This window comes from Eulemur rufifrons, chromosome 8 (assembly GCF_041146395.1).
Source record: "Eulemur rufifrons isolate Redbay chromosome 8, OSU_ERuf_1, whole genome shotgun sequence".
NCBI classification, from domain to species: domain Eukaryota; kingdom Metazoa; phylum Chordata; class Mammalia; order Primates; family Lemuridae; genus Eulemur; species Eulemur rufifrons.
The window spans coordinates 11,808,015-11,831,054 of NC_090990.1; the positions used below are offsets into that span (position 1 = coordinate 11,808,015).

Below are 23,040 nucleotides of genomic sequence, written 5' to 3' on the forward strand. Positions count from 1 at the left end.
TCAGCGAGTGAGTGTTGAGAGTTTCTGGAGACACCCGGGCCCGGCAGCCTGGGAGTGTCTGCTGCAGCCCAGCTCGGCCGGCGGCTGCTTAGATTTCATCCTCTTCCCCCAGGACAGATACAACAAACATTCCCAAGTGCCCACTCGGGAGCCGAGTGCTGGGGACACGGAAGTGGATTAAGTGTATTCTCCTCCCGTTGAGAGCGGGGAGGCGAGTTCCGGCGCTCTCTCCAGGGCAGGACCTCTGGCCACCTCGAGCCCTGGAAGCGGGGGTGGAGGGGGTGCTCACCCGGGGCTCTTGGGGGCAGGAGGCATCTTCGCTTCGCCCACGAGTGAAGGGGCCCCATCCACGTCGCCCTTGCCCGTTGGTGCCCAGGGCCAGGAGGAAAGCAAAAATCCACCATCACACTGAAAACACTGGTGGCCTCCAAAGAGGAAACTGCATGACTGGGGGGTGGGGCAGGGGGATCGTCACTCTATCCCCTCTGCATCTTTTTTTAAAATTGTGGCAAAATAAACTTAACATAAAATTTACCATTTTAAGTGTATAGTTCAGTGGCACTAAGAACATTCACGTTGTGTAACCATCCATCCATCCCCAGAACTCTTCTCATCTTGCAAAACTGAAACTCTGTCCCCATTAAGCGACTCCCCACTGCCCCTCCCCCCAGCCCCTGGCAACCACCGCTCTGCTCTCTGTCTCTGTGGACTTGACCACGCCAGGTACCTCGTATAAACGGACTCAGACAGTATATGCGAATGGTTTATTCCACTCAGCACAATGTCCTCAAGCTTCGTCCACGCTGCAGCATGTGTCATGGTTTCCTCTCCTGTATCTGTTTAATTTTAAGTGATGTCATGTATTCCTAGTCAAAAAAATCAAAACCACTTACATTTTAAAAAGACAAAAACACCTGCTCATTTTCCCCTTGTTTTAAATTGCATGGGTGTTTGACAATGATTACACAAAAAATAGAAAAAAATCAGACAAGCCAAATTTAAAAATTTTAATTTTTTTTAACTTTTAATTTTCTTTTTTTTTTTTTTTCTTTTGTTTTTGAGACAGAGTCTCACTCTGTTGCCTGGGCTAGAGTGCCGCGGCATCAAGCTCACAGCAATCTGTTTTTCTAATTTTTTCTGTATATATTTTTAGTTGTCCATATAATTTATTTCTTTTTTTTTTTTTTTTTTTTTTTTTTAGTAGAGGCAGAGGTCTCGCTCTTGCTCAGGCTGGTCTCGAACTCCTGAGCTCAAACGATCCACCCGCCTCCGCCTTTCAGAGTGCTAGGATTACAGGCATCAGCCACCGTGCCTGGCCTAAAAATTTTAAAACCCACCTAAATCCCCCTCTCTGAGAAGATTACTGTTCACATTGGCTGTATGTCCTTCCCAACTTTTTCTTGTGAGATTTTTAAAAAGGGGAAATGGGATCAGATCATATACGGTTTTCAAGCATGCTTTTTCCGTTTAACATACGTGATACCCTTCCGAGCAGGTGCTGCAGAAGGCTGTGCACCATTGACTTAATGGGTCCCCCACTGTCATTCCCAAGTCCTAGCAATCTAAACAACACGGCAAAGAACATCTTGGCACACTCATAGCTGCATATTTGTCCAGGTATCCCCCGGGAGTGGGTTTCTGGGCCACGTGTGCAGACTTAGAAAAGGCCTCGTGCCCCTCTAAAGCACTGTGTGTGACAAGGCTGCATGTCGGGGACTCGGCAGCTGCTGGAGCCTGGAGCAGGGCTCCTCAGCATTGCCTGCCATGGGCTCCCAGATGCCCAGGGAGCCAAGGAAAAGCAGGATCCCTGGGTCCTTACCCCAGCTCCTGCAGCAACACTGGTTTGCACCTCAGTTTCCCTATCAGTCAAAGTGCTGCCTCCATAAGTACTGCCCTTCCTCATGGGTGGCACTCTGCATTTCCCAAGGAGCAAGGGCCGGGAGATCAGGCTCATCTGAGCAATGGGCCCAGTGCCTCTCCTCTGAAAAGACAGAGGTCTCATCTGGTGGGTGATAAGCTCTGGAGCAAGTGGCCACATGCTAGGGTAGGGCAAGACCAAACAGCATCCCCGGCACCTCCAAGCTGCATCACAACTCCAAGGCATGCCCCGTGTTCTCTGCCTGGAGGGGCCTACACCCTCCCCTCTTTGTCATTTCTCTTTCTCTCCCTTATCTAATGTGACTTCAGGACCCAGCTTATACACCCCCTCCTCCAGGAAGCCTTTCCCGACTTCTTGGTCAGGGTCGAGTGCCACTCTTCTGTACTGCAAAGGCTCCAGGTCACTGAGCACTGAGGTTATCTGTACACCTGCCTGTCTTCCCTTCCTTTTTTTTTTTTTTTTTTTTGAGACACTTGCTTTGTCACCCCAGTAGAATGCAATGGCATCATCCTAGCTTACTACTACCTCCAACTCCTGTGTTCAAGCGATCCTCCCACCTCAGCCTCCCAAATAGCTTGGAATGTAAGTGCGCACCAAGACGCCTGGTTAATTTTTCTATTTTTAGTAGAGACACGGTCTCACTCTTGCTCAGGCTGGTCTCAAACTCCCGAGCTCAAGTGATCCACCCGCCTCAGCCTCCCAGAATGCCAGGATTACAGGCGTGAGCCACCGAGCCCCGGCTGGCCTTCCCTTCTTAACTCTTGCAAGATCAGACCCCTCTCTGGATCACAGCTGCGATTCCAGTGCCCAGCACAGGGCCAGGTACACAGTACACACCAAATAAACGTTCCTTGGATAAAAAGTGCCCATTGAATGGATCTCCAGGGCCGTCCCTAGATCCAATCTAGCCAGTGCAGCACTGACTCACTGTGGCCTTAGGTATGTCTTGCCCGCCTCAGCCTCTGTCTCCCCAGACAACCTGCACAGTCCAGGCCAGCTCTGCTACCCGCGTCCCTGCACCTGGGAGCCTGGGCCTACCTCACCTGGGACAGACGGTGGGAAGGTTAGTGCCCATGCTCTCCATCCCCGGGACGCTGTCTCTTGCCCGGGCCTTGTCTTTTGCCAAGTCCCTAGGGACCTTGCACCCCACCCCAGTGTCGCGGCAGCTCTCAGCCTCCAGGGCGCCAGCTCCTGCCCAAGACCAGAGCCAGTAGGGAGCCTGGGAACCAAGTCTCTGGGTATCCAGGTCAAGAAGCAGGAGGCCTGGTGGGGGGGGGGGGGGGAGAGTCTGTGCCCAGGAGGGTGTGGGGGCCCCACCCAGGGTTATGTTTACAGCTTTGAGAAAAATGACAACTCCCAAGGCTATTTTGGAAACCTAATATGCACTTTGGGTCTCTCCATTGTTTATTCCAAGTGACTGAGCTGCCCCGAAGATTAACACAGGGCACGGTGAGTCTCAGCTCAGCGTAATCTCCCATCAGAGACTCTCCCAGCATCCTCCCCACCAGCGGCAGCCCTGGGGCTAAGTGGACTCCGGGTTTCCCGAATCATCTGCAGCCTGGCCAGGTGAGGAGCCAGCAGGCAAGTAGGGCCCACCAGATGGGGGTCGCACACACCCCCATCCTAGGTTTAAAACAAGGCTCTGCAGCCCTGAGCCAAGTCCCCTCCCTAGGGCTCAGTCTCCTCACCTGTCAAATGGGTAAGAGTGACCCCACTGGATTAAGTGAGGATGGGCAAGCAGAAACTGGCTCCACATGGGGTGCAAAAGCACAGAACAGGGATCCCAGGATGTCGGGGGCATGCTCAGAAGTCCAGGCCATTCACAAAGGAGAAGCCCGAAGCTCAGAGTGTGAAGTGTTGTGCCCAAGGTCCCACACGGCCAGGCAGCGGCTGGCTCAATGTGACTCCAGAGACAGGTGAGCTTCCCGCCGTGCCGCTGGTGAAGGGAGGAGAACATTCCTGGGCAAGTCCCAGGAGGAAGAAGGGAAGAGTGACAAGGACACGGCAAACCAATTATTTGTGGGGTTGTGCAACTGAGGGTGGGTCGTGGCGAGGACCGCCTGTGTGTCGGTGCCATCATTGTCCTAACTGGCCAGGAAGGGGCAGGCTCCAGGCACAGCCGGGACAGGTCATTAGACTGCAACCACCCGGGCCAGGAGAGGGATTAGTGACTAAGTACAGCTCAAGGGGACAGACTCATTATTTAATACCAGCCTCCTGTCTTCGTGGTGGGTCCTGGCATTGAACTTGATGTGAACCAGTGGGGAGGGGGAGGCGGGGCACGGGGCAGCCCCCCAACAGACGCTCGTAAGAGTGTTCCTCCCACCTGTCCACAGGACCAGGCGCTCCTCTTAGGGGAGAGAGACGTCAGTCCCCTCGAGATGGGAGGGGAATGAAATGGAACAAAGTCTCCCAGAGACACTTTGGTGACAAGAAAGCCCCTGGCAGAGCATCTCACAGGAACCTCTCATTTCCTCGTCCCCATTCTGCTGATGGGGAAACTGAGGCTCACCAAGGTGAGGTGACTTGTCCAGGGTCACATAATGACAACAGTTAACATCATGAATTGTTAGTATGTGCTAGGCACTATTAAGTGATTTAATCTACACAACGACCTTGTGAGATAGGTACTATAATTGTGCCCATTTGAAGATGAGGAAACTGAGGCCCAGGGAAGTGAAGCAACTTGCCCAAGGCCACAGTGCTCAGAAGTGGTCAGACTTGAGTCCAGGCAGCCGAGGGTTCCAGAGCCCAAGCTCATGGCCACCAGACTTCCCTGCTCTGCTCTCCTGATGAAGTGGCAGGTGTTGGTCTGATCCCAAAGCCTAGGCTCGTGTCTCTGTGCCGGGTGGCCTCATATTGGAAGGGAGAAGGTCAAGGAGTATGTGCCTCAGTCTCCCAGGGACCAGAATGGACCCCAAGTTGTGTCATCCCCAAACTCCAGGAGTGAAGTGCTAAAGGCCCCACCTGGGCTGCCAGGCTGAGACACAGTGTGGCCCTAACTGTGTGGCCCCTGGAGTCAGGCTCCCATTGGCCTGGCCCCAGCCCCTGTCGGAGAACCCTGGGGCCCTCAGGTGGACAGACCATCCTCCACGGGGAGTCCCCCAAGCACTGCCCAGATGCCGCCAGCTGCCCAGCCCAGGGGGAGGCCGAGGGTCACCAGCTATGCCAAAGGACCGGCCCCAGTACCACCTCTCTTCTCAACTCAAACCTGGCTGGGGAATCATTTCCCCCTCAGATCTGGGCCTCCAGCCACACAATTCCTGGCCTGGACTCAGCAAAAAGCCAAAACGGAGATGGTCCAAGACAGAGGGACAAGGAGGAGCCGTCCTGGGGGAGGGGTAAGGCCATTTGCACCCATCCACTGCCCCTTGCCCCAAAAATGACGTCGAACAGACCTGGGATGGATGCCCAACTCAGCCACTCCCCAGCTGGGGAGCTGGTAAAGGTGACTTTACCCCTCTGAGCCTCAGTTTCCTCATCTGTAAAATGGGTAACAACAGTACATACCTTATTGGGTTGTGGGAATTCTACAAGACTGAACACCAAGTGCCTGCCATCGGTCTGCTCGTTAGTGAGCAGGCCCCACTTCTAGCTGCTGGGAAGGCTGTTACGGCGACCAGGCCCCGGGCATGGCTGCGATGTGCCATTCTCCCCTATGGAGGCCCTGCCCTCTGGGTGCCCTCTCTCCCACACCAGGACCGAGGCGCTGTCTGGTATCCAGAGTCTCCAAGTGCCCAGCACATAGTAGGCCCTCAACCAGTACTTGCTAGATGAATGAGCCTGTGAGCCGGGCCATGCGGTGCAGCAGCCAGCAGAGCCTGCGTGCAGGTCCCATTGTGCCTACACTACTTGCTGTGTGACCCTGGGCCCGTCCCTGCACATCTCTGGACACATCTGCACAAGGAAGCCCCGACTGCCCCTGGGAGCTCAGACTCTCCCTCCTCCCACCTCGGGGAGACCCCAGAAGCCAGCTACCCAGGGCAGAGGGCAGAGTGGCCAGAGGACAGCCTGCCCGTTGGCAGATCCTGTCCCAGCTGGCCGGGCCTCCCAGGGCCAGACAGCCGGGTCCACGCCCACTGCAGCAAGCCCACAAAGGCAGCAGGAGGTCTCCTCCTGGTGACTTTGCCTCGGGACAGATGGGACACAGTGTGGTACCTGTCAGACCAGATGGCCTGGTTGGCCCGAGGGGCCAGGACACCAGCTGGGAGTCCAGCCCTGGCAGGCAAAACTGCTTAACTCTTCCTGCCCCAGCCACCGGAGCTAGCGTCCCCTCGGCAACTTAATCACTGACGTACACTTGGGCCTCCTCTCCTCTACCCATGGAGGTGAGGGGCCTCCCTGGGGCCAAAAGGGAGCACGGGAGGCTGTGCAGTGAGAGGGGATCACAGGATGGTGGAACGGAGGAGGTGCCATTGCTCGGCTCTGAGGGCAGCCCTGGACCGCGGGGAATCCGCCACCCCAGAGGGCCAGCGGGCAGGGGCACTGATTCCGGGCCGGGGAGCCCTGTGGAGCCACGTGGTGCTGGCTGCCCTGCTCCTGGGATACCTGGGGCAGGGACCACCAGGCCAGGGGGCCACCAGCCCCCCTTATAGAGCTGGAAAACCAGCCCCCTACACAAACCACAGAAACAGCATCGCCCTGTGACGGGGAACACCCAGCCCCACCAGGCCGGCTGAATGGCTATAGACATGGTGCTCAACCTCTCCGGGCCTCAGTTTCCCCATTAGGAAAGATGGGGCCGGGGGAGCCCCGAGCTCCAGAGCCACTTCCAGCTCAGAGGGCTCCATGAGTCCTGGAGAAGGAATGTGCCTCCTTCCCAGGAACTTGTAGGATCCTACGGGGACCAGCCAGATCCCTTCCACACAAGAAGCGTGTCCCAGCTCGTGTCTCTGAGTCAGGCCCAGGCTCTCTGGGGATGCTGAAGACAGCGGGATTTTAGGCGGGAAGAGAGTGCGCTCCTGGGGTTTAGCAGGGAGTGGTGCTGCCTGGATACTACCACGCAGTTGGTGTCCACCCACTGTCCTACTCCAGAGATGCTAAACAAGGGGGGACTGCAGCAGTAGGGATTACGGCTAGAGACCAGGAAGCACTTCCCAATGGAAAAGGCCACAAGGACACCGAAGGGCAGGCGTATCTTGGAGAAGGCTCTGGAATGCTCTTCCTAGGCAGTAAAATCTTTAAGCAGGATTTGCAATGACCCTAGCCCCAAGGTGAGAGAGAAAAGTTGACCCCTGGAGACCCCCTGGGGACAACGAGCAGGCGTTCAGCTGGTAAAGTAGAGTCTCAGAGTCTCTGCCCTGGGGGGCTCGGCCAACCTGCTGTTCCAGACCAGCAAGGGTGTCCTCTCAGGGCAGAGTTCGGCCAAGCTCAGCTCAGCCTGGGGCCTGCATACTGGTCCAGCGGCATCCCCGGTGTCTCTCAGAACAGAGACTGTGAGGACTCCAGAAAAGCCCAAGAACACATCAAAATAGCGGAGGAGGGAAGGCCTGGGTAAGGGGGCTGCCAGCCGGGAATTTGAGCCATTTGTCAGCAATACAGAGAAGCCGGAACATGGGGCTGGAACCCAGACACCTGACCTTTAGTCCTAGCTCCGCCACCAGCCTGCTGTGCAACCTTGGGCAAGTCACTGCCCTCTCTGACAAAAGGGGGAGAGGACTAAACAATCTCTAAGGACTCTGCCAGCTCTCATTTAACATTCATCTGGCAAACTCCCTGTTCATGCAGCGTCATTCCAAAGCCCCAGCACAGGGCCTGAGCACAGGGGCCCAGGAATAATAGTAGATGGACGGGTGGATGGGTGAACAGAGGGATGGATGATCACGTGGGGCAATCCTGGAAAAGAGCAGAAGGTCCTAGGAGTCCCCTGGGACGACTCCTTATACCTGCCCACAAGGCCACACTGGAATCACTTTCCACTGATACGGACCCTCCAGCATCCAATTCCCTTCTCTTACATGCACACACATGTCCCCGTACACAGAAATACAGGCAACACAAACTCCAAGCACAGTGACCCAATTCTGAATCCCGAGAACAGAAATTAAAGCTCCGGATCCCCTAAAGCCATGAAGTTTTGCTCCAGCCTGACCCTAAAGTGTCTTGGCTTTTGGAAGTCCCCTCCCAACTGTGTGTGTGACATGAGACTCAGTGCGGGTGGGACCCAGTGGTGATCTTGGAAGCCAAAGAGACCCAAGCTTGCATGCCAGCTCTGCCACTTTCCAGCTGTGACAAGGAACAAATCATTTCCCCTGCCGAGACTCAGTTTTCTCATCTGTACAATGGGCGTGACCACAGCCATCTTTCTGGAGTGTTGATCACAAGACAACATGTCCCTGAAGTTTTGCACTGCAATGGGCACATAGGATGCTCTTGGGTGACAGGAAAATGGGAATTATGGAATTATGAGATCGTGGATCCCTCTTGGAAGAGCTGAGGGCAAGCCAAGCCTCCCAGGGCTCCTCTGTTTGGGCCCTTCCATCCCTTCCATCTTGTTTCCCACCTTGGGGGTGATGTGCCTGGACTTAAACTGGGCAGAAGCTACAAAGCAGCCTTTGTTTCTTAGACAAAACCCTAAACCAGATGCCCTGACGTCAACCCCGGAAAAACAATGCCAGACCGGCCTTCAACGTCACTCCCTTGCCAAGGTCTGGGAGTGAGCGCTTCACCCACAAGGACTCACAGAAGCCGTCTGTGAGAACCCAGAAGCTACAGAGGGCCAGAAGGAAGAGCATCTGCCTTGCTGTCTGCTGGGGGCAGGGCAGGACTCGAACCCCTGTCTTCCAACTCCCATATTGCAGCCCCAGGAAGGGGGCCAGGAACATGAGGCCTGTTCCTCAGCCTGGCAGACGGGAAGTACCCCTGCTTCCAAATCCACACAGCAGGGAAGCTGAGACATTCCGTGATCCCCAGGGAGCCAGGGCCAGGGCCAGACTCCCCCATTCATGCTCATGCCCCATTGAACCCTTCCAGAAGCCACAGGCACCAGATGACACCTTTGACCAGATGCAGCCTTTAAGGCCAGGTCTTGCCCTCCCAGTCACCCTGCGTTGACAGTCTGCTGGGGAGGAGAGGGGACGTGACCTCCCCCTCAATGGCCAGGCAGGCTGCTCTGCTGGGAAGAGGAAGTGCCTGGAACACAAAAGGCCAGTCTGCAGTGGAAGGGGGAGGGAATAGGCAGTTCTCACTGTATGGGGCCTGGGGGCTGGGGAGGGCCAGGCCAGGGCACAAGGGACAGAGTGGTAACACCTAAGGTGCCAGCGCCACGTTTAGCTCACTGAATCCTCACTGCACCCTCATGAGCTGAGGTTGTCATCCCCATTTTCCAGATGAGAGAACTGAGGCTCAGAGCAGGATGCAAACCCAGGCCTTCTCACCCCAGAGCTGGAGCTGCCCCCGCCAAGCATAAGCCCAGACCACAGGCCAACAGGGAACACCAAGGAAGGGAAAGCAAAGCAATTTCTTGTTAATTCTCCACAATTTAGTTGTGCCTTAAGGCTCAGAAAAGAACAACCTACAAGGTGGGGGTCCCCTGAACTTGGCATCGGGTTAATCCTGGCTCTGCCACTCGTAGTCTGCGGCGCTCAGGCCTCCAGTTTCCCCAAGTCAGGTAAGTCCTGATGTTTTCGATGCTAGTATTTTCTTTGAAGGCAAGTGTAAAGCCAATTGCAGTGCAATTCCAAGAGTTTCCACACAAAGATGTGCACAAACCCAAAAGTACTATCTGTCAGGCCACACCCCCAGACGGGGGCTCTGGAATCATGGTCCTTGTGGGGAATGGAGAATCGGCTTTTATGGTTCACCCAACTCCAACATTCTAGGCAAAGTTCTCAAAGCTTCCAGCTCTAAGGCTTACCCCAGAGCTGGGGGATGGGCCAGCTTCCCTGGGCCAGGCTAGCAACAGCCCTGTTGGTCTCACCATCCCTTTTTATACAGGGGAAACTGAGGCACAGAGGAACGACACAGCCAAGCCCATGGCTGGTAGTTGGGGACGGCAGGTCAGTCGGCACCCAAGACCCCAAAACCAGGGACGTGCCGTTTGTTATAAGGAGACAAACCCCGTGGGCAACCTTGGATGTCTCTTTTGCAGGCTGAGAAAGCCTTGTCCACGGCACCAAGGACCCGGATGTCTGGTCGAGGGGCAGGTGTCTTCAAGTCACACCTCTGGCAGAGGCTTCTTCACTCCAAGTGCTCCGGCCTTGGGGAGTTTTTAAAACCCCTTCTGAAAGCACCAGCCTCAGACAGGGACAGGCCATGGGTGACAGAGCCGGCCACAAAGAGCAGGGGCTCAAAACAAGAAAGAGGAAAGAGGGAGAGGAGAGAGGAGAAAAGACAGCAAGACAGACAATGAGAGCCAAGAAGGCCACGAGGAGGGAGGAGGACGAGACGGGAAGAAGAGAGTGGAGGACAGGCCAAGTTCTGGCTGTGCCAGACTCGAGCCTGGGCATGACGGGGTAGGCTCCAGACTGCACCCCGCGTGGCAGCCTCACCTCCAGGCCTTTGCACAAGCTGTTCTCTCCACCTGGATCACCCTTCCTCCTTCTCTTCCACTCTTACTGGGCCTTCCAAATACAACCCAGGTGATGTCTCCTCCAGGAAGCCTTCCTTGACTGGCCCTAAACTGGCTCAGGTGCCTTCCAGAGTCCTTGGGTTTTAGGCACCCAAGGGTCTCATCAGTGTCCCACCCAGAGCTCCAAGGCTCTCTGGTCCTGACTTTTTAACAAGCTTCCCCTAAAGCTAATTCCACTACCACCCCCCAAGATGGCCTTCTGCCCGCAGTGGGCCAAGAGCAAAACAGCGGTGCCAATGGGCCCTGAGAAGAAGTACCGACCCTGCCGAGAGAGGAGCCTGTCTGCCAGGGAATGTCACAAGGTCCACTTAGACCAGCGGCTCTTCTCCTCCCCCAAGACGGCAAACAGGCGGCAGCAAGCCAAGAACCATCTTAAATAACCCAAGTAATAAAAGTGGCCAATTAAGAGGGTGGAAAGCAACGTCTCCACTGTGGGGGCCTCTCTCCGTGGAGCAGCAGGCGAGCAGGGGGCCGTGTGAACCCGAAGTCAGAGCACGCAGGCCGGACAGCGCTGAGCAAGCATCTCCGAGACAGCGCAGAGACAGCCCCCCCAGCACAGCCACGTGGAGGGGCTCTGCCAGGGCCAAGGCCCGAATGCCACTTAATTCCGCCCAGCTCTTCTCTCCAGAACCCCAGCCCCATTTAAGATCACCAGGGCAGCTCGTCGCTTTCTCACACTGCCCGTGCACCGCGACTACCCCATTTTCCAGATAAGGCAACTGAGGCTCAGAGGGGCAACCCGACCCCCCCAAGGTCTTGGGGCTGATAAGCAGCGGAAACGCCCCACAGCTTCCTCTCTTCCCAGCTTCCCAGTTCCGCACCAACGCTCTGCTCCGAGCTGTCCAGCTCAGCAGGTTTCTGTCCAGCCTCCCATCCCACCCTGTCTCGGGATCCGGGGGAGGCGTGAATACAAGGGCAAGGGGGGAACCAGGCATTTCACGGAGCTTCGGGCTGCATGGGAAGTTGGAGAAGAAACAGCAGGGTGGGTAGAGCCCAGGGCTTCCAAGGATTTAGTCCCCACAGGCACAGCACTCACCAGTTTGCAAAGTGCTCCCACAGGCATCACTTCCGTTGGTCTTCCTAATGGCTTCGGGAGGTCAGATCTATCACCCCATTGCACAGAAGTGAAAAGCGAGGCTCAGCGCAGGAACGCTGCCTGCAAGTGGCTTGCCCCTTTCTGGGTGCAGCACAGACAGAGGTTGGATCTGGAGTCTGACTTCCCGGCTGTCCTGGCCCAGCTCCCTCAATGTCCCTGTGGCTCAGCATCTCTACAATGGGCCAACAACCGTCCCCACCTCACAGGGTCACCAGGCGCGTCCATGAATTAAATGTTTGTAAACTGCTTTGAATGGAGCCTGGCAAAGAGTTAAATGCTGCATAAATATTTGTTGAACAAATTAATTAATGAATAAATGTTTATTGTGCTCCTAATATGCACAGGCACCGTTCGAGAAGGCACTTGTCACATGCCGTTGTCACATGATATTCTCATGTGTCCCCATGTGTCCCCTCTGTGTCCCCAGACTCTGAGCTCCAGAGGGCAGGGGCTAGGTCTGCCTCCCCTGGTGCCCAGCCCAGGGCCTGGCACGCCGAGGGTGCTTGGCCACCGTCATGAAAACAGCAGGACGGTGGCTTCTCAGACATCCGCACCCAGCAGTCTCATCTTCCCCAGCCAGAGACTCGAAATGACTGTAGCGAGTTCCCCGTGCCCTGGCCAAGCTCACAGCACTGACTAAAAGCAAAAGTTAGGGAGACTCCAGCCCCGGGCGAAGGCCAGCTTCCAAACTGCCACCAGAACCCCTGACTATCAGCGGATGGGAACCTCTGGCCATTGCCCTGGGGACACTTAGGGGCCAGGCAGGATAAAAGGCGCAGTAACTTAGAGTCTGAGACTGGCCGGGGCTTTGCTATGTGACTTGAGGCCAAACGACTTCTCTGGATGCCTCAGTTTCCATCCTGCCGAGCTGCCACAGGGCTTTAATGAGATCACGTAGAAAGCACTGAGCGGTAACTCCCTGTTCCCCAGCCCTCCCCCTGCCAGCCGCCAGCTTAGGAGTGTCACCCACTGTGGCTGACCTGGAGCTCCCCCGCCAACCCAGGGCCCGGCCCCCAACAGGGCCTTCTCCAAAGAGCAGGGGGGCTGGACGGGCCTGCTACGGTGGCCCCGGAGCCTCGTCTGCCTGCCACTGCCAGTGATTCATTTGCTTCTCAAGAAATAATTACCTCAAAGTGACAGCAGGGAGTCTTCCCAGCACAGCAGCCGCCTCCTGTTCTGCCACCTGCTGCGGCAATATTGTGACAGGCGCCAGGGAGACCTCGCACCTCGGCCTGCCTCCTCACTCTGGGTCAGCCTTCGCCAACCTTCAGGGGACATGGGACAAGGCCACCTCCTGGGAGGAGCACTGCCCTTGGGGTCTGGAGACCCAGGTCGGACTCACTGCAAGGTCCGGGACAGATGTCTTCACCTCTCAGAACCTCTCATTTGTAAAACGAGCTTAATCAATTCCTACCTCTTGGAGTTGCTCTCACAATTACCACGTATTTAAAGAAGTCATCACGGAGCCTCGCATGAAACAGGTGCTGCTCTGTAAATGGCAGCATTAAGCCATACTGACTGATTCTTAAACCCTTTCTGAAAATGCTTTCCTACTCCATTATTGCAATTGATTTTTATCTCAACCCTGGGAAGCAGAACTCTTAAGAAACCTTACCCCCATTTTACAGAGCAACAAACTGAGGCGCAAGAGATTAAATGGCATGTGCAGAATCCAGACTGTTCCACCAAAGTTACAGAGAGGACACAGACTTCACAGGGCGCTGGGTGAGCCCACCTTCCCACTGTCCCCATTCCCACGTGGGCAGAGCAAAGCTCAGACCGCATCACAAGCGAAGACAAGGACCTGGGCACCAAGGGCCACAGACCCTTGAGAGAAACAGAGGTATTTTCCAGGTTTACTTTTGGGTGACAACTACCCTCTCCTGCACTAGGACTAGAATGAGAAACCACATCCTGCCCAGGAAGCCAGGCGCCCAGTGCCCGTGGGCGGGAGGGCACTCCTCTGGTGGGCAGGCAGCGGCAGCGTCATGAACCTTCCACGGAGCCTCCCATCTGGCCTGGAATCCCCTGAGAACCTCAAGCCTGGCATTGCCCAGAAGGCTGCACAACCCACAGAGGCTGCCAGCTAAGGGCATGGCCCACCCTCTCCCAGCCTCCAGCTTGGTTCTCGACCTCTGCCCACCTCACAGGGCCGGCGCGGCCCACCCTCCGTAGGACACCCACCCTCCACCCTGTGAAATCCTCCCACATAACTCTTGAAACTTCACCGTTTACGTACACCATGCTGTAGCCAGTGAGCCCATTTACGCCTCCCACAACCTCAGGATGCAGAGCTCAGCATCCCTATTTTACAGGTGAGGAAACTGAGGCTTTGAGGGGCAGTGACTAGCCCAAGCTCACTCAGCTTTTAAATCTTGCACTGGGGCCCCAGCTCCTGGTACCAGGCTCGGGGGATCATTCAATGTTTTTGAACTGATGTCTTGGGACTAGAGCCTGAGTCTGCTGACTCCAAGTCCAGACCCTTCCCTCCACGAGTGGCCAAATCCCTTGATGTGGTCTGTGTCACCTGTCTTATGTCCCCAACGCCCCGGAGGCCTATGAGCGAGCACACGGCAGCCAGACACAAAGACTTCTCCCTCACTGCACGAATATTTACTCAGTGTGGACTCTGGCCGGGCTCTGGCTCTGGCAGGGCTCTGCCAGCAGGAGAGGAACACAGACCCAAGCCTGCCCCCCGCAGAGCTTCCAGTCGCTGGGGGAGCAGACACACCCCCGGCAGTTAGGGTTCAGGTGTGAGGGGCTGTGATGCGGGAGGTAGTGGGTGCTCAGGAGTGCCTGGTGGAAGAAAGTCAGGGAAGAGCAACACATCTCCAATCCTGGGCAAGGGGACAGCCGGGCTGCAGCCTTCCCTGTCCCCAGCCTTCAGCCATCCACGACGTAGGAAATAAATAGCCAGCTGGGCTTCATCTCCCCGATGCGATCAAAAGCCAGGACTGCAAATGCAAAGCCCACAGCTTCCGGTATCACTGATAGCACGGCCCGGTTTAAATCAATGCTCCTGGAAGTCAATGCATCTCGCTGCAGCAAAGGGAGATTCAGATTCCGGGTCTACCGTCTGTGTCCTTCAAACACCGGCACGCACAGGGATGCGGGGCGCAGGCGGGAGAGCGAGCCTGGTGTGTGTGGGCATGTGCATGAGTGTGAGAGTGAGTGTGCACACTCACTGGGGGGACCCAAGGGCCCTGCATCCGGTCTGTGAGCCCAGCAAAGCCCCGCCCCGCATTCCTCCGAGAAGGAATCTTCAGCGTCAGCTGTCTCCCTGCTTCCTTTTCTTTTCTGGGACCTCATTCCCCTCCCTCCAGCTTTTACGGCTCTGAGAATCTCTCCCAAATTTGTCCCCAGTGAGAATGCCAACCCGGCCAAGGGACTCTGTAACACAGTTCTCTAGTGAACCAAAGAGCTAGAGGGGGGGCAGGGGGTGCGTGTTTCTTTTAAAGGAAGTTGGGAGAAAGGGCTGGGGGTGGCGAGAGATTTCCGGAGGCACAAATCAACTGCTAAGAGTAGATCAAACATCCTTCTTAGATGCTGGACAAAGAAGCAGCCCTTTTCCCTCCGCCCCCAACACCATCTCTGGCGCCTTCCATGGGACTGAGAGCGGCGACGTGCCCTGAAATGGATTTGTTGGGTAGTCCAGGGCTGAGCCGAGAAATCCTCATAGAATAAGGGAACAGAATTTGCCAGAGGAAGGAGGTGGGCTGGGGTGGGGACATACCGGAGCCTACCAAGCCCCGGGTGTCTTAACACAAGAGCTCACATGTTCCTTACCAACCCCTGGGAGAGCAACAATATTATCCCTCTTTTACAAAAGAGGACACAGGGGCTCAGCTCAGAGAGGCCAAGCAACTTGCCGATAGTCACACAGATAGTGGCAGAGCTGGGATTGGAAACCTTTTTCTACTATCCCAGGCTGCCTCACTGGAAAATCAGAAATAAAGAATCTACATCAGGCCGGGCGCGGTGGCTCACGCCTGTAATCCTAGCACTCTGGGAGGCCGAGGCGGGTGGATCGCTCAAGGTCAGGAGTTCGAGACCAGCCTGAGCAAGAGTGAGACCCCCGTCTCTACTAAAAATAGAAAGAAATTATCTGGCCAACTAAAATATATATAGAAAAAATTAGCCGGGCATAGTGGCGCATGCCTGTAGTCCCAGCTACTCGGGAGGCTGAGGCAGTAGGATCGCTTAAGCCCAGGAGTTTGAGGTTGCTGTGATCTAGGCTGACGCCACGGCACTCACTCTAGCCCGGGCAACAAAGCAAGACTCTGTCTCAAAAAAAAAAAAAAAAAAGAATCTACATCAGTGGCAGCTTCAGAAATGATGAAAGTGTCAATGGACATGTCATCTGACATCTGACATCTTTCTGGGGTCTTCCGGCTTTGGGGCATTAAGGGGCCAGAACCCACCTGCTTGAGGGCCTCCCTGGGGTGTGATGGGAAAAGGCAGGGGACACTACAGCTGACCCACCCACTGTCCCTTTTTGGAGACCTCCATTCCGGCTGACAGCCCAGCCCCTTCCGGCTCACAGTCAGAAATAGCTGTGACAAAAGTCCCTCCCATCCCAGAAAGCAGCTTTTAAAAAATTGCTTAAAACAGACACACAAGAGGTAGAGGGGACTCTGCCAGGCCCCGACTGCAGGCAGATGATGTGGGCATCACGTCGGCTCTGAACGGCAGTGGAAGTTCTGCCCAGGCTTTGTGAGTCAGCCCCCTCTGGGCCTTGGTTTCCCCATCTCAAAAATGAAAGTTCTCAGTTTCTTTCTTTCTCTCTCTCTCTCTTTCTATTTCTCTCTCTCTTTCCTTCTCTTTCTCTCTCTCTCTTTCTAACAGCAGAACCCTGTTTTCAAAGTGAATCTGCCTCATACTATCAATCTGGGAGTCAGAAAGGCATGGAGCTCTGTGGTTGACGTGGGTCAAATCCCAGGTGCTCACCTCCCACTGTCCCCAGAATAGTCACCCTAAGGCACCCTGCTATGGACTCCAGGGCTCTGAAGAGCTCACTTGAAAACCACCAGGCTAAATGATCACAGTGGTCTCTCCGGGCTTTCACCCTCCAATCCCCCTCCAATCCCCGCAGGCACCAGGGGCGCATACACTCAGCAATCTGCATGGGGAGGGGACAAAGCCAGCCAGCTCCAAATCCCACTGGGCTTGGGGAGGCCAGGAGGGCTGCAGGGGCACCCAGACTCCCAAAAGAGTCTCCCTGTCCAAAAGGCAGCTGGGCCAGCACCACCAGTGCCAGGCAACTTCTTCTACCAGCCATGGCAACTCTGCCCCCAGCTGCCAAGCCAGACGGACCTTTTTCTTGACAACCTCAAAGCTTTCCTGCTTCCTCCTGGAGCCAATGAAGAGAGAGGAAACTTGAAACTCCCCATGCCCGGAGCCTGGACCCTAGTCATCTGAGGCAGAGGCAGGACAGGGAGGGAAAGGCCCAGAACAAAGAAAGGCTACAATAACACACTGTCATTTCAGGGGGCAGAAAGATCAGTCATGACCCAGGCCTCTTCCAGTCACAGACCTGAAGTATAGAGCAAGCTGAAGGGAATCACCTAAAGAAACCCCCACATGTAAAGGTGGTTCTGAGGACCTGAGGCCCAGAGAGGGCAGGAATTGGCTGAGGTCACACAGCACCTAGTGGAGTCCAGGTCTCTTGGATGCTGATTTGTTTCGTTCTGATAGATTGAGCAAGATCCTCCCAGGGGAAAGCCCCCAGCTTGCAAAGTCAGAACAGGATATTTTGGTGGCACTGGGTGGTGACAGAGTAGAGATGTTTGTTTTGGTTTCCAAATCAACGCTTGACAACCTCATCCTTGATACAGTTTCAGCGACCTGGTTGCCCATGCGGTAAAGACCTGGTTGGGCCAAGGGGAAACCAAAGCAGTGGTGACCAGGGCCAAGATCCAGGCACCCCAGGCCAGGGGCTCTGGTTTGGGTTGGTGTTTGCAAAGCATGTTTTGCGTATCACTGAAGGCACATGAGATGATGTTAGGCAGTACACAGGTGACGTTTTAAATTTAAAATATATTGAATACATAGGTGAATGGATAAACAAGATGTGGTCTATCCATACAGTAGAATATTATTCGGCAATAAAAAGGGATACCCTATGGATACATGCTACAACACGGATGAACCTCAAAAACACTATCTAAGTGAAAGAAGCCAGACACAAAAGACTATCTATTGTATGATTCTATTTATATGAAAACGTCCAGAAAGGACAAATTTATAGAGACAGAGAGCAGATCATTGATTACCTGGGCTGGAGTGTGCATGGGAATTTTCTGCAAATGGGCATAAAAGATCTTTTTGGGGGTGACACAAGTGGTCTAAAACTAGATTGTGATGATCGCACAACTCTGAATTTACTAAAAATCTTTTACTTGTACACTTAAAATGGGTGGCTTTTGTGATGTGCAAACCGTACATTCATAAAGTTAAAATATTTTGGCCAGGCGTGGTGGCTCACGCCTGTAATCCTAGCACTCTGGGAGGCCGAGGCTGGTGGATCGTTTGAGCTCAGGAGTTCGAGACCAGCCTGAGCAAGAGCAAGACCCCGTCTCTATTAAAAATAGAAAGAAATTATCTGGCCAACTAAAATACATATATAGAAAAAATTAGCGGGGCATGGTGGCACATGCCTGTAGTCCCAGCTACTCGGGAGGCTGAGGCAGGAGGATTGCTTGAGCCCAGGAGTTTGAGGTTGCTGTGAGCTAAGCTGACGCCACGGCACTCACTCTAGCCTGGGCAACAGAGTGAGACTCTGTCTCAAAAAATAAATAAATAAATATATATATATATATATATTTTATCTAAGTAATAGTACAGGTGGTACTTGGATATGGCCACAGATCCCGGAGGTGGAGCCCAAAAAGCCTCCAGCTTGAAGAACACCGAGCTACACATCACAGGCTGCCCTTTGGAGAAGCAAGTGGGGGTCTCCGGAGCTGCAAGTTCTTCCAGGTGAACCAGAGGAAGCTCTGCAAGCTTTCCTCTCCTGGCCAGGCTCCTTCCATCCGTCACTGCTTGGAGTTCCATGACAGACATCCCGGGAGGATTGAAAGCAAACACCTCGGTCTCGTCCCTCAGACCATGACTCTCCTTAGGGGTAGAGGATCAGAGATGGGCTGGGTACTCAAACCCAGATTTATAGATTGTCAAGGCTGGAAAGACCCTTTGAGATCATCTAGCCTTGTGATTTTTAAATTTTTTTTAATGTTGATCGAATGTCCACTCTCCTCCCAAAAGAAAACTTTTACAAGAAACCCAAATATATTTATTATATTTGAGGTTCTTATAAATGAACAAGTTAGCCTGTTAGTGGATACAATGAATTAATATTAAGAACTTAAAAGCAAATGAGCACATTTTCATCACTGTATTAACTAACATCTTAATGTGCTTTTACATAATAATTTTTATTAAATATTCAAGGAACTCCTAAAGCATCTCTAGGAAGCCTGGGGCTTCAAGGAGCACAATTCTAGCCCACCCACTTTACTTTACAAATAGGGAAACTGAGGCCCAGGAAAGGGAGTATGCTTGCTTTGGAAAAATTCAATGTGAGTCTTGAATCAACTTCAGAAAAGATGGGTCTTTCCAATTTACCAAAAAGTGGAGGAAGAGAAGGTGTGCAAGACCCCAGAAGGGCAAGAAGAGAGTCACCCGCGCTCCACCTGTCTCAGCAGTGCCATCTCATTCCAGGCCAGCGCCAGAAGCTGACATCACACCCCACACCCTGGGTGCAACTTGAATAGAGCATTGCTCAATGCCAACCCGTCTCCCTCTATAACTGGGCACGGTTTTTCCATCTACTTAGTAGCCAGGTCCAAAAAGCACACACACAATAAAACAAACACAACACAAGCCTGAGGCATGACGACACCATCAACAGCAGCAGACAGGAGGGCCCGGCCCATCCTCCCAGTTTCACCATCGGAAGCAAGTGCCTGTTTCCCCAGCCCACCCCAGCGAGGCTGACCATGAGGGACAGAGAGGTGGCCTCCCTGTGGCAAGGCACTGGGCCATTCTGAAGTCCTCAAGAGAGAAAGGCACCCGAGGAGAGAAGCTCATCTCCCAGTAGAGTGTAAGACCTCTCCCCAGAAAGCCAGACCCTGCATGAGAGAGACTGGACGCTCCGGGCATGTCTACCCGCTGCCAGTCTGACAAAGTGCCTATCAATTTTAACAACATCAACCCGATTACCTTATACCTTCCAAAAAGCACCGCCATCCTACTCTCCCCTCGAGCACCTATGGGCAGATTTTATTATTCCTATTTCTCTGGTGAGCAAATAGCCTTCTGAGTGGTTTGACAATCTCACTGGCAGGTGATAGAGCTGGCATTTGAATCCTACCCAGTTGCTAGCCTGCCCAGGAGGGGAGAATAAGGAAGGAGACTCATGCCCAGATCTCTGGGCAGCCCATCCTCCAGGCCCTGGAGTTCAGAGCCACAGCTCCAAATGCAGAGTTGCCCAGGCATGGGACAGCAGCAGCAAGGGCCAGAGGGCCCCTCCCCCACCCTAGCTTGAGATGTAACACAGACCCCCTCCTCTTATCGGAAAGCAGACAGTACTGTCTGCCAGCCTGCAGGCAGGAAGCAATGACAGTTTCCCAGCTGGGGAATCTGGGCTGGGCAGTCACTCTGCCCCCAGCTCTGGCCAGAGATGGTGGTCTCAACAGATTATCTTCTCTTGGGGGCCCTTAGGGAAGAGTTTTTTGGGGCTCAATAAACCATGAGACTTGGGGAATAGGGAGAAGAGGGACGCAGAGAGGCATTTTTAAAAGGTTGTGGCCAGTGTGATGTGGTTCTTGTTATCCATCCCAGTGAGCTGGACCTTACAGAGCTGGAGCAAGACTGCTGACCCTGGCCCTAGGGGTCAGGGACAGATCCAGACATTCAAATATCTGATCTCCTTTAACTCAAGGAATAAAAAGGCAGTGGGTTGGCTGAGAGTATTTTTCTTTTTACCCATTGGGGGAAGGAAACCTATCTCCTACATCCTTGGGAAAATACCTAGGCTGGGAGACAGACTAGTCAGGGGTGGTTAAAACCACTAGTTCGAATTCAGGTCTCACCACTTAATAGCCAAGCCACCTTAGGCAAGTCACTCCGTGTTTCTGCACCTCAGTTTCCTCATCTGCAAAATGGGATAAGCCTGTCCTACACTGCATCGTGTGAGGATTAAAGTGAGACCACATGAAACACAGATGGTTATTATGTCACCTAGAAAACAATGTGCTTGACCGGTGACGGCGCTGAGGGCGCCGAGGTGTCCCCCAGCGTCTCAGCGCCCGCCCCCATTCTTGGATCTAGAGATAACTGAGTCTTCCTAGCGTGAGTACGCGCTCCGCAAACACAGCTTCCAGCCCACTTGCTAGGACCAGCTGCCCGCCCGGGACCCTTCCGCACGCACATTCCGCGGCTGCCGGGACCTGGCTGCCCCAGTCCGGGAGCGGCAGGGGGAGGGGCGGTTCCACTCACCTCCGCTTGTACTCGTCGCGCTCGCGCTTCACCTTGGCCAGCACGTTGTAGAGCGCGCGGATCTCGGGCGTGATGGTGTCGATCTGAACGCCCACGCCGTCGGGGTGCACCCACGACACGCCGGGGCCCTGCACGGTCTCCACGCCGCCGCCGCCGGTGCGCCGCACCTGCGTGTAGCTCCAGATGGTCCCGGGCAGGCGGCCGTAGTGCTGCAAGTGCGGGCCGCCGCCGGGGGGCAGGCCGCCCAGGGCCACGGCGTTGGCGTTCACGCCGGCCGCCGCGCCGCCGCCGCTGCAGTGCCCGGTGCCGGGCGCGGGCGGCCGCAGAAGCTCAGGCCCGGTCTGCACGGCCTGCTCGCGGGAGAAGGTCTTGTAGCGCAGCCGCCGCTCGCGCTCGCTCTGCTGCTGCTCCAGCTGCTTCTCCAGCAGCCGGTTGCGCCGCTCCAGCTCGTGCACCTTGGCCAGGAAGCAGCGGAAACGCACGTTGAGCCCCTTCAGGAGGTGGATGTTGGAGCCCAGGTCGTCCCGCAGCGCCGCCGTCACCGGCGACGGCCCCGGCCCGGCCCCGCCGCCGCCACCGCCTCCGCCGGGGCAGCCTCCGCCGCCGCCCGGCGGGCAGCCGAAGGCCAAGGCCATCTCCCCGAACAGCAGCGAGTTCACCATGCGCCGGCTGCGCGGCTCCGGGCCCCGGGCCCGTGGCTCCAGGTGCGGCTCCAGCTCCGGGCAGGGCTCCCGGCGCGGCCGGGCCAGGGTGGGCGCAGGCTCCAGCGCGGCCGGCCGGGCGGTTCCAGATGCGCGCCAGATGCGGCCTCCGCAGCGACGGCGGGCGGGACTCCCCCCGGATGTGGGCGCCGCGGCGAGGGATTGGGGATCGGCCGCTCCCCGGGACACGGTGGAGGCCGCGGTGGCTGCACGAGGTTAGCGAGGGTCGCGGGTCCCACCGCCGGCGCTGTCAGAGACGCTGTGGATGGGCCGCGGCAGCCGCACGCAGAGGACTCTCGGCCGGCACTGCCCCCTCTGCGGCGGGCCCCGCCCACTGCAGACCTTAGCCCCGCCCCCGCACTAGCCCCGCCCATCCCTCCTCCCTCTGCGGCGCTCCACGAGCCCGAGGCTCCGCCCCCGAAAGCCTGCAGCGCCGGGCCACGCCTACATGGCCGTGGCTCCGCCCACTCCGGGCTCGCCCGGCTCTCTCCGCCCGGTAGAGCGGCGGCTGCAGCTCTGGCTCGGCTCAGCTCCGCGGCTGGACCACGCCCTCTCCCGCGGCTGGTCCCGCCTCCCCGCCGGGCTCTGAGTCTCCGCCCGGGAACACGGACCGCAAAGCTGCAGCAGAGACCCGGTTAGCTGGAGCCGCCGCAGAGCCAGCCCGGCCCCTTAAAGGGGCGGCGGCCTCGGCCACGCTGGCTTCCCTCTTCAGGACCCGCCTGCCAACATCGTCTGCTGAGGGGGCTCCGCATGTCTGTCCTCTCCGCCCCAGCTCCCCCAGCCCCACGTTCCCACAGACGCGGCCTAGAAGGGCTGGGGAATCACAGCGTCCGAAGGTGCAGCGGCACCCCACCCCCACGCCAGGCCGGTGGCCTAGATCGACCTTCCCGGGATACGGCAGCGTTTCCGCCGGCACGTCCCCACGCGGCGGACCCGGGGGTGGACTCTTAGGCCGTTTGTCCCTCCTCCACTCCAGCGACGAGCCTTATCTTCCCGAGATCGGCCTGGGCACTGCCGGGTCCGCTGGTCCCCAGACCTACGGGGGCGCTGGGGCGGGGGGGGGGGGGGGCGGCAATCAAATGCCCTCCTGGAGTGACATCCGCAAGCTCGGCCTGGGCCTGGCCTGCGCTGGCCTGCTGCGGCTCCCCAGCCCTGACCGACCCCTCCCCGGCACCGCACACTCACACGCTGAGGCGCGGCTGCCCCAGAGCCGAGGGTCCGTCTCACTGAACGCTGAGCGGGCAGCATGGGGGCAGAACCGGTTCTGAGGACTAAGCCCAGGACCCACTCATTCATT

At 56.0% G+C, this 23,040-nt stretch overlaps 1 protein-coding gene across 1 annotated transcript in view; it reads right to left on the reverse strand.

Annotated features, from left to right (window-relative positions):
* Window positions 1-21,704, reverse strand: part of IFFO2 (intermediate filament family orphan 2) — a 43,126-nt gene extending 21,422 nt beyond the window's left edge. Inside the window, exon 1 of the mRNA XM_069477402.1 lies at window positions 21,043-21,704. Within this exon, the coding sequence (XP_069333503.1) occupies window positions 21,043-21,704 (662 nt within the window). The remainder of the gene's footprint in view (window positions 1-21,042) is intronic.
* Between the last annotated feature and the right edge of the window lie 1,336 nt (window positions 21,705-23,040).